Below are 12,500 nucleotides of genomic sequence, written 5' to 3'. Positions count from 1 at the left end.
TTAACCACTACGCCAACACCAGGCTCCAGCCGTAAATATATATATATATATATATATATATATATATATATATATATATATATATATATATATATATATATATATATATATATATATATATATATATATATATATATATATACATACATACATACATACATACATACATACATACATACATACATACATACATACATACATACATACATACATACATACATATACATATATATACACATATATATATATATATACATATACATATACATATACATATACATATACATATACATATACATATACATATACATATAAATATACATATACATATACATATACATATACATATACATATACATATACATATACATATACATATACATATACATATACATATACATATACATATACATATACATATACATATACATATACATATACATATACATATACATATACATATACATATACATATACATATACATATATATATATATATATATATATATATATATATATATATATACACACACCATAGTGTGGAGGATATTTGCATTATTTCTTCATCGCAGAGCCTACCCATTGCTTCACTGACGGACCAATTAGTCGGCATGTTTGCCAAATTTTGGGTAAGAAGGAGAAGGAAAGAAGACGAATTTACCTGTGTATTGAGTGCTTTAACCCGTCCCTTTCCCCCCCGTTCGTCCTGATGTCCCTTTCCCCCCGTTCGTCCTGATGTCCCTTCCCGCTACAACTATCTCACACATGATGATGGTCCCCTTCATTATTTTTTTTTTTTGTGGTGGGGAGAAGGGAAGGAGGCCAAATTTACCTGTGTAAAGAGTGCTTTTACCTCGGTGAAAAGTAAATTGTAATACCCTCTGCCACCCCACCAGGTGGCGCTACATGGTACGCATTTACATAGACAATTTACGCCTCCACCGGCACCCACGCTCCCGTGTGAGGCCTCGGCCTCATAGCTTATGTTACCCGCCCCCACCCCCCACACAAAGCTGTATTTGTACTCTGAGTTTGGAGTTTGTAAGTTAAAAGATGTGGCCATGTATGAGACAGACAGACAATGGCGTATGTATATATGCTCCCCTCACTCTGCTCAGTGAAATTATATTTTTCAGTGCAATGTAAATCCCCACCCCACCTCCAACTGAAAATCATGGATACACGCCTGGCTTGTCCCAGTATGTGGAACGTGTCACATCGGTTAAAAATGTTATAATTGTCACATTTAATTCTCCAGGCATTCTCGATAATCTGAATCAGTCGATGGGGCAAAGGAAGGGGCCAACTTTAGGTTGCAAGTGACTATCCCAACTTAATAGTACTGTAGAATCTTCCAATGCACACACTGGGTACAACCAGCATTTTTTAATTGCTGGGAGTTAAAAAAAAAAAAAAATTATTATTTATTTTTTCCACGTGAAAACATCGTTTTTTTAAAGTTATTCTATCCAAGAGTGCAGGAGTGCATAAAATACAGAGCACGTAAGTAAACTAGGAGGGCACTCGGTGGAACACATACCTCTGCCCTGTAATGCCTGATCCATGAGAACATATCGGGCCCAATACATTTTTGAAATATCGTGCCATATATCGTTTTTGAGCCCTATCTCTCAATGGTTAAAAATCACTTAAAAAAATTCAAGTAGTCGGATCTGGATCTTCAACAAAATCAAATCAATTTGTCGTAGTCACACGCCCAACCTGTCCACCAAGTTTCGTAAAAATCCGTCCACAACTTTTTGAGATATCCTGTGCACAAACAAACAGAAAGAAAAGGGTGTAAACATAACCTCCTTCACCTTTGGTGGCAGAGGTGATAATTGACTTTCATGACTGATTCAAAATGATGTAATCAGCCCCAGAATGCTTGGTGCGCATGCGTAGAAACCCCAAGAAATAGCGATCTTTCGGGCATCATAAAGTTTTTGTGTGTGCGAGATATGGATTGTTACTTAGAATGGTTCCCACAGCTTTTAAAAGAAGCCACAAATACTTGGGAAAAGTACCTGGGAGAAAGGACTGTGCCTCTGCACAACAAAATGCTGACAGAATTTTCTTAGCTCGCCAAATGCGCAGCTTCCCATACTGTAAACTCCCAACCATGTGGGCCGGTGCAAGGCCCGATAGAACCGACACAAACCCCGACGAATCGCTACCATTGAATGGACTTTGAACCTTGTGGGAGTGCCTCCTGTGAACATGGCAGCCTTGGTGATTTATTTAATGGGGTCTGCAATAGAATAGACAATTCTCTGCGTCATTACCAAGTAACGGAAAGCAACTCTTCGGCAAAGGACATCTTCACGATGTGAAAATATTCAATGCTTGCATATCTGGATTTGGTGCTTCTGAACACCTAAGGGTCGGATGTTTCTGAATGTACAGGGTAAGTTTAAAATGATGATGTTTACAAGTAATCATGTTGGGAGAGGAGAGGGTGAGTGGGCTGGTAGCTCTGGGTGCTATGAAGGTTATAAATACAGTATATTGTTTGTTTGGTTCTGGGGTCACAAATTATATTTTACTAGATTTTGGGATATATTGCTAAAGTGTGTGTGTGTGTGTGTGTGTGTGTGTGTGTGTGTGTGTGTGTGTGTGTGTGTGTGTGTGTGTGTGTGTGTGTGTGTGTGTGTGTGTGTGTGTGTGTGTGTGTGTGTGTGTGTGTGTGTTATGCACTATGGCTGTTCGCTTGTATTGACCGGAAATGATAGGAGATCAACATCGCTCGGTCTCATCCACAGATATTTCTTATATTTCCCATATTTTCGTGAGTGATTTGCATTCAGGAACTCAACAATTATGGTTAACCATTTTGAGAATGCCACTCTTTCGCTTAAACACTGAAAATTATGTTTTAAAGAACGATTTGATTTCCAGATTTCGCACCATCAATGGTAGGTTAAAAGTGCCCAGATGAGTAGAAATGGTCACTGAAAACACACACACACGTGTGCACGAAAGACCTCGTCGGCATTAATACGTAATTTTGAAAATCGCATATTGGCCAAGTAGTTTTCAAATCTGTAAGGTTTTCATATAGATACCACTGTTTTACAATACTGTAAACTGCTGTGATTTGCATACACTCTCCGAATAGGAGCGGCGCTACACGATACACGTCTGCTTCCTTGCGAACTCTGCTCTCTCCCCCCAAACCCCAGCAAATTTGAACACCTTCCTGGGTACACCCCGAGTACAACCACAAAATTTCAACTTGTTCCCTCCAGCTTAGGAGTGCATACGAGTCAAACAAACATACCCACAAGCCAAGTTGTATGTGGTAGATGATATATACTGGATAGAATCCAGTGCCTTCAGAAAGTATTCACACCCCTTGACTTTTGTCATATTTTGTTGTGTTGCAGCCTGAATTTAAAATGAATTGGATTAAAAAAAAAATTGTCACTGATCTCCACAAAATACCCCATAATTAGAAAGTGAAAACGTGTTTTTAGAAATTTTTACAAATTAATTAACAATGAAAAGCTGAAATGTCTTGTGTCAATAAGTATTCAACCACTTTGCAATTACCCTCCAAATTTAGCTCAGGTGCATCCAATTTCCTTTGATCATCCTTGAGATGTATCTACAACTTGATTGGAGTCTACATGTGGCCAATTCAATTGATTGGATATGATTTAGAAATAAACACACCTTTCTGTAGACATAAGGTCTCACAGTTGACAGTGCATGTCAGAGCAGAAACTTTACCATGAAGTCTCAAGGAGGCATAAATTTGTGGAAGGGTATAAAACACTTTCTAGAGTGCTTAAGGTTCCCAAGTGCACAGTGAGCTCCATCATTAGGAAATGGAAAGAATATGGAACTACTCAGACTCTTCTTACAGCTGGCCATCCACCCAAACCGAGCAACCGGGCAAGGACCTTAGTCAGGGAGGTGACCAAGAACCCAATGACCACTCTGACAGAACTACAGAGTTGCTTGGCTGAGATGGGAGAGTGGCCAGATAGAAGCCACTCCTGAGAGAAAGGCACATGAAAGCACGTCAAAGACTGAGAGCATGAGGCAAAAGTCTAATGACTTTTGTTCTGATGAGATGAAAATTGAATTCTTTGGCCTGAATGCAAAGCGCTACATGTGGCAGAAACTGAGCACAGCTAATCACCCATCTAACACCATTCGTACTGTGAAGCATGGTGGTGGCAGCATCATGCTGTGGGGATGCTTTTCAGTGGCAAGGACTTGGAGACTTGTAAGGATAGAGGGAACAATGAATGGAGCCAAATACAGGCAAAACCTTGAGGCGAACCTTTTTCACAGTGCAATATACCTTAGAAAGCAGCGAATATTTACGTTCCAACAGGAAAATGACCCCAAGCATACAGCCAAAGCAACACCAGAATGGCCTCAGAACAATAATGTGAAAGTTCTTGAGCGGTTCAGTCAAAGCTCAGACTTGAATCCCATTGAGAATCTGTGGAAAGACTTGAAGATTGCTGTTCACCGACACTCCCCATCCAACTTGACAGAGCTTGAGCAAATCTGCAAGGAAGAATGGGAGAAAATCCCCAAATCCAGATGTACAAAGCTGATCGACATACTTAAGAAGACTCAAAGCTGGATTCTCTGCCAAAGGCGCTTCTACAGAGTATTGACTCAGGGGGCTGAATATTTATTGACACAAGACATTTCAGATTTTCAATTTTAATTAATTTGCAAAAAATTCTGAAAACATGTTTTCACTTTGTCATAGTGAGGTATTTTGTGTAGATCGGTGACAAAAATTTTAAATTTAATTCATTTTAAATTCATGCTGGAACACAACAAAATGTGACGAATGTCGAGGGGTGTGAATACTTCATGAAAGCGCTGTATGTTTTGTTATTTCTTCATTTATGATTTATTTGGATGAGGAGAATAAGAATAATAATCCTTTTTTCTCAGACTCATTGAAAATCAGCATTAATTACAAAAGTATGTTAATAATGTATTCATTTTTTTTTTTTGAATCACCATCTAATGGTTTTACCTTTAGGATGTTCTTGAATCTGAACTGCTTTGTATTTCAAGTAATATTGTACATCTTGTTCTAATCTGTTTATTATTAAAGATATTTAAGCATCTTTTGAAATATAATTTTTCCCATCTCTTTTAAATCTTTGAGAATTAACTAATATTGATACATTTTTATGATGAGCATAATGTGAAATATAATCACAATCAAATAAAATAAAGGTTAATGTGTGTTCTTTTTCATCTTTAAAATTATCTGTATCAATTTTTAATGTTAATACAATGTGATGTTGAACCATCATTAAATATCAGCCAACGTGTGGTTTGTTGTGTTGAAAAGTTTTTTTTGTTTGTTTTTAAATACTTCCCATGGACTTCATTGTTATTGGGTAGACCGTAAAGATAACGTATAAATTATCTTGATCTTCAAATTTTGAATTACTTTTATTTCTCTGGGTATTCAATATATTTGCCAATCAATTTATCCTCATTCTATATATTTATTAACTCTTCTATTTCCATGAGAATTAGTGGGAGAAAGATGAGCCAAGATGGACCACAAGAAACTTTTTTTCTTTATTTCTTTATTTTAAAAATTGATCACCACTTATTTCTTACTTGTGACTCTCAACAAAAGTAATCGTTGAAATGTACCAATCGATATCATTCATCTTTGCAGTATCAGTTCCACTGCTTGTTATGTTATTAGCCCCCATTGTATTCAGTCCGAAACGGGGGCTTATGGATTTGGTCTCGATTTTTAGGTCATCTCTACCGAGATGACCTAATAAAGCCCGACCAAATGTCCGTCCGTACGTCCGTCCGTCCGTAGACAATTTTTCTTTCCGATCTTGATGAAAATTAGTATGTGGGTAGATGTCGATGAGTGTTGCAGAACGATATAACTTTTGTCCGGGTTCAAAGTCAGGGTTCAAAGTCAGGGTCAAGGTCACGCAAGTTATAAAAATCGCCATTTTCAAAACCTATCAAGTCTGCCATTCTACAAGCTATTCGGCAACTGTTTATTGATTATGATAGCAAAAAATATTATCTTGTATCTAACCCGACAGATTTTAGGTCATCTCTATCATCTCAGAGATGACCTAATAATAACAGTCTCGAAGTATGTCCGTACGTCCGTCCATCCGTCCGTCCACAATCAAACCGAGTGGAGACAAATAACCAATAGTGGAATGGATAGAGGTCAATGAGACATGCACAACGATATAACTTTCAAGGTCGTCCAAGGTCGAGGTCAACATCACGAGGCTGTCAAAGTTGCGAAAATTGTCGATTTCAAATCGTATCTCCTCCCTCATTTATCAAGAGAGATCAAATGTTATTAGTGATTCAGATACTACGGACTATTATCTAGAACAACATGAGCCATTTTTTTTTTGAAATTTGCTCTCGTTCCGATTTTATAGCCCTTAAAACTTCGCTCTGATTCCCCGTATGGGCCGTTCATAAAGTACATACAAAAATAAAAGTATTAACTTAAGAACCGGAACTCTCCGAGACAAATATTACATTTGAAGCTTTTGTCAGATTTAACTAAAACAATGGAACACAAGTTTATATGCACACTTACTTTCATTTACTAGTACGTGCCCGTAAAAAAAAAAATAATAATAATAATAAATAAATAAACCACACAGGCCGTTTCTTCGCTCTCGCGTGACCCGGAAGTTCGATATTATTCGCAATTTATTTTTAATACCCAATTATTCAATTAGCGCCAATGTATTTTACCTTTTCGCAATGTCGTGGCAAGGAAAAACAAAAAGAGAAGAGAAGAGAGAAAAAAAATTTACTTCCTGGTTTGGAGCATACCAGCACTCTGATGTTCCTGAAATTTATACACCGTCTAATATGAAAACGATCATAACTTGGGCCATTGTGTTTATCTATAAATGCGCTAAGAAATCGAGAAATTATTAGAATACACGAAGTCATCACTCTCCGGAAGCCCGTACGTTGTAACCCGTAATGGGGAACGTGGCTGTGCTTCCCTTCCCCATCGGCCACGTCCACGCAACAACGTGTCTTCCCATTGGTTTGCTAAATAAATGGCCATAACTTGGGAAGCACTTGTCCGATTAATATCAAACTTGAAAAGGCACATCCTCAGGTCCCCAGCAATATACCTGGCAAGTTTCAATTAGATCGGACCAGAGGTTGTTGAGAAACAGCGAACACACACACACACACACACACACACACACACACACACACACACACACACACACACACACACACACACACACACACACACACACACACACACACACACACACACACACACACACTGCTGGGATTATAGATAGATGACATTAACATTGTCTTGAATGTCAATTTGTACTTTTATTTTCATAAATGACGTGCTGTGATATTAAAAGGTAAATTACAGCACTAGGGACTGCATCGTCATGACTTAAGGCGCTGTCACACCTTGACGATTTAGCCAGCAATGGCAACGTATAAAAGTGTATATAAAACGTTGGCGTACGCTGAAATTTTGATATTTTTTTAAGTTTTGGTCGTATTCATAACGTGTTGGTCGTATGCATAATATATTAGTAACGGGCACAGAATGTTTTGTTGTCTTATAGATAACTTATACTAACGAATGCTTTGCCTGTTGTCGGCGTTCACAACCTATGCCCAACGATAGTTTAACTGAGGCATAGCGCGCTGCACGTATCGCCGATGAACTCGTGGCGTAGCTTGTTAAAAACCTGCCGCACGTCGATTTAAATCATAACCGCCTGAGAATTGGAAGTGTCAACCACGCAGTCACACCTTGACGATTTAGCCAGCGTATGCCGACCTATGAAAAATGTGTCTAAAACGCTGGCACACGTCGAATACGGTATGGGTAAGTTGTGTATACGTTAAGAGCACGCTGAAAAACAATGAAGTACGCTGTCATATTTCGTGGTACGTTTAGTACTTCGTGAAATTTCAAGCATGCTGAAAATTTTACAACGTACTCGCCGTATGGCTCACATGTTCCGCTACGCTGGGAATAAGTTGTAGGCACGATATGCGATCGTTGACACACGTCGACACAAGTTCCTTGTAAGTTATTCATAAGTCGAAACGCGTCGAGGTAATGTTTAGCATACCCTAAACTTATTTTCTCCGTCAAGGCACATTTTCTTTTTTTCTCCTTGGCTCCGTCAAGGCACGTGACAAAATATCTGAAGTTGTTGTTGTTGTTGTGTTTTTTTTATAGTCTATCACGAATTTTAAAATATATTTGGACATTTGCTTGTGACAATATCCTCAAACAGAAAATATTCACAGAGGAGGAACTAAGAATAAGACATGAGCAAACTGAAGAGGCAATCTGATGTGACGTAACGGCACGTGACGAAATATCGGAAGTTATTGTTTTTTGTTTTTTTTTAAACGCTGCCAATACGCCATGATACGGTAGCTGTAAATTAGAAGCACGTTCAGTAAGTTCTGTGGTCGTTCGGAAGACGTCAATCAAATACGTCTACATACATCAATATGCGTTGGAGGTACATTACACATAGGTTCAAAGCACGTTACTCATAGGTTAGAAATAAGTTTTGGGTACGCTAAGCATTACCTCGACGTGTTTCGACTTCTGAGTAACTTACAAGTAACGTCTGTCGACGTGCGTCAACGATCGCATAACATGCCTCGACGTGTGTCAACGATCGTGTAGCGTGCGTACAACACGTTACTCATAGGTTATAAATAAGTTTCGGGTACGCTAATCATTACCTCGACTTGTGAGTAACTTACAAGTAACGTGTGTCGACGTGTGTCAACGATCGCATAATGTGCCTACAACTTATGGCCAGCGTAGCGGAACGTGTGAGTTATACGCTGGCATACGTCGTAAAATTTCAAGCATGCTAAAATTTGAGGACAACCGCAAAGTACAACGATGAAAGCCAGCGTATTACGACGTATGGCAGTGTTTTTCAGCATGCTCTTAACGTATACAAACCTACCCATAACGTATTCGACGTGTGCTGGTGTTTTAGCCTAATTTTGCATACGTCAGGCATACGTTGGCTAAATTGTCAAGGTGTGACAGGGCCTTTACAAACATTGGTTCATAAGGAACTGCTGGCTTTGCAAGCGATTTGCGATGTATGAGGGGGGTGGGTGGTTTAAAGCCCGCGTACGGGCTGCGTACAGGGGTGGGTGGGTGGTACGATGGCTGCATACAGAGGGGGGAGGGTGGTTTTGAAACCCGGATGTAGAGCGTACGTACTTTATGAACTGCCCCTATTCCAGTCTGGCACACAGTTACTTTCGACCTCTGGCAGAGATGACCGGCACTCCCGCTCGGGGGTATTTTTGAACTTCCGTCCCGCTTGGCCACCACGTAACCTGGAAGATGGTCAAAAACACATCCCGGTTCAAAGAAAACTTTTTACTTCCGATCTTGATGAAATTTCGTATGTGGGTAGAGGTTGATGAGTGATACCCAACGACATATTTTTTCGAGGTCAGGGTCAGGGTCAAGGTCACGAGGTTACGAAAGTTGTGAAAGTCGCCATTTTCAAAACCTATGTAGTCTGTCATTTTAGGAGATATCTGGCAACGGTTCATCGATTATGATAGTAAAAAACAGAGATGACCGTCACCCCCACACGGGGGTAATTTTTATTGTCTATTGATCTTTCATAGTTTTGTAGTTCTTCTCGTGGTGTAATGATGAAAATCATAAAGTGTGAAAGTATTGTTGCAGCCGCCAGATTGCTCTGGTTTCCCAGAACTCGGTTAAAGGAGAAAAAGGAAATGGAACAAAGCCTTGTTTGTTTTGAGGTTATTGATTTAATTCAATGACTGTACAGGGTGTCCATGAAGCCTGGTGTTGGCTTTGCGGTTAAGGTGGCTGGCTTGGGACCTAAGGGTTTTGAGTTCGAGGTCCTGTCACTCGTTAAATTAACACGAGGTGGGGTTGACTCAGCCTGTCATCCTTCCGAGGTTGGGGAAATGAGTACCAGTGTACTAGGGTAATAACCATTTGGGGTAACCTGTGTTAGAGTGGCGACCCGTCTCGGCCGATACTCCTTGCCAATGTAACTGCCTCGGCAGCCTCATGCGCATTTACGGCACAAAATGTATGGCATTTATATTGTAATTACAGGGTGTCCATAAAGTCATTTTGCAACTTTTAACTTTTATAACTTGAAGGAAACAATCTGTAAATGGTGCAAGAAAGCATAATTCAGCAAGTTTTGTTGATGTTAATGTTGTTGTTGCTGTTATTAAATCCACAATTCCCCTGAGTTTTTTTCACGAGTTGCCATTTTCCAACACAATTACTGCATTTGGTTCCCGAACTATGAATAAATCTTTCACATACCACTTTGTACCAGCAAGGCTCAGCTTCCTGCCACTATGCCTTGAATGTGCAATGGTTCTTGAATGCTGTCTTCCTGGACAAGTGGATCGGTTGACATAGACCGATTGTTCGGCCACCTCATTCGCCTGACCTGTCCCCATTGGATTACATTTTATGGGGCTATATAAAACTTGCTTACCCATCATAATCACATCATTTGGATGAAGTTAGGGCCACAATCACAAGATGGTGGTTATGTTGAAGCATAAAAAATTGAATTATATTGAGTTAATACTTGATGAATTATGTTTTCTTGCACCATTTATAGTTTGTTTCTATCATGTGTACAACAAAAGTTCAAAGTTGCACAGGGACTCTATGGACACTATTATCTATTTGATCATCTTAAAGACTGTGTTGGCGATGTAGCCTTTTTATTTTATGAAGATGGGGTTTTTTGCCTCTGAAAAAGTAGTTATGAAGGTTGAGCGATATCATCTTTGGTGGGTCAAAAGGTCAAGTTCGATATTTGGGGGTCAAAAAGGTCCTGGTCCAGCACTGTCATTTATCTCCTACTGCCATGGCTATCTTTTATTTCTCAAAAATGGTCAATCTATCCAACTGGCCTGGTCGTTGTTACAGTGGAAATGCTTTTGTTATTAGTTTCACTAAATTTTTAGTCAACATAAGGTGCCATCTAGGAACCCCCATCCTTCCTCCTCCATATGGTCCTTACATTCCCCTTCCTTCCCCCTTCCTTTACTGCTCTCTCGTTGCAAGGAAACTTTGGAACAGGAGGAGGCCATTTGGCCCATCATGCCTGTGCCATATCCACACCCCAGCACTCCCACCTACTCCATACAGGTAGTACTAATTATCCAGCTAACCCCAAGCAGGGACTTTAGCCAGGGTATTGGCACAAAATGGCCTCTTTTTGAAAGGTACCATGGGATCTTTGACCTCATTTACAGTAGCTAAATGCAGATTAGATAGTCAGGTTTATGTCACCAACTGAAGAACAGCTTGCTGAGGTACAGTTCCCCTTGCTGGCACTGAATCATAATGGCAACTTTGATCAAATCCAACCACATCGAGGATTGAATCCCACACTAGACAACTCGATGGCAAACATGCTATCAACTGAGCTTCTGCCCTCTTCTCTCCCCTTTTCTCTGGTCCTCTTCTTTCCCTCTCCTTCCTTCCATCTTTATTTTTCAATTTCCCTTTTCTCATTTTATGCCTTTTCCAACTTCTCCACTTTACATATGTAATATGTAGATGCCCCCATATTTATGGCCTTAATTTTGCCAAAACGATTGAAATTTTGTACCCACTGTCCTTCCCCCCTTTCAAACACAGTACAAGCAGAATAATCTTACCTCCCTCCACCCCCTCCACCTCCCCCAGCCTTCCATAATAATAAATATTGATTTGAATGATGTGAATGAGATGGGGAAAAATGTTTTCAAAACTTGTCCAATAGTTGATGCAATGAACAAAATGCTTTTTCCATTCCAGCGTAAATTAACCCATTGTCTGTGCTTAGTCCCAATTGTGTAAAATAGGGCAAAAGGAAAATTTTAAAAATCTTGGAATTAAGTTTAACCAGGATATTGAGATAGGAATATGTCCTGCAGCCTTTATTTGGAGATGTGAATAAAATGAGCCGAGAGGTTTTTGGTCACTGTTCATGTTTTTCAGAATATGTGATATTATTGTGTTTTTGGGTGTCTAAGACTTCTTTTATTGTGTGGGGTGCAGAACGCAAACGCCCATTGCTAGGCACACGTGAAGAAGAAAAACACAATGAAGAGCAGTGGGCATTGAAAGATGTTGTCTTTGTGGAAGATGTGAAAAGCGTCTCTGTGGGAAAGGTCTTTTTTGAAGTTCTCTCTCACTCTGTTTCTCACTCTCACTCTCACTCTCACTCTGTATGTGTCTCTGTCTCTGTGTCTCACTCTCACTCTCACTCTCACTCTCTCTCACTCTCACTCTCTCACTCTCTGCCTCTCTCTCACTCTCTCACTCTCTGCCTCTCTCTCACTCTCTGCCTCTCTCTCTCACTCTCTCACTCTCTGCCCCTCTCTCTCACTCTCGCTCTCTGCCTCTCTCTCTCTCTCTCTCTCTCTCTCTCTCTCTCTCTCTCTCACTCTCACTCTCACTCTCA

General features: G+C 39.7%; 1 protein-coding gene across 1 annotated transcript in view; it reads left to right on the top strand.

The window, feature by feature from the left end:
• UBR5 (ubiquitin protein ligase E3 component n-recognin 5) overlaps nucleotides 1-12,500 on the top strand; it is a 219,616-nt gene that overhangs the window by 70,136 nt on the left and 136,980 nt on the right. Inside the window, 2 exon segments of the mRNA XM_085846879.1 lie at nucleotides 11,114-11,197; nucleotides 12,095-12,207. Coding sequence (XP_085703005.1) covers nucleotides 11,114-11,197; nucleotides 12,095-12,207 — 197 coding nt within the window.

The sequence above is a fragment of the Eptatretus burgeri genome, chromosome 11 (assembly GCF_056783735.1).
Source record: "Eptatretus burgeri isolate ZD-2024b chromosome 11, Ebu_testis_v1, whole genome shotgun sequence".
Lineage (NCBI taxonomy): Eukaryota > Metazoa > Chordata > Myxini > Myxiniformes > Myxinidae > Eptatretus > Eptatretus burgeri.
The sequence above is the reverse complement of the archived record's forward strand: the minus strand, read 5'-3'. Positions and strand labels throughout refer to the sequence as shown.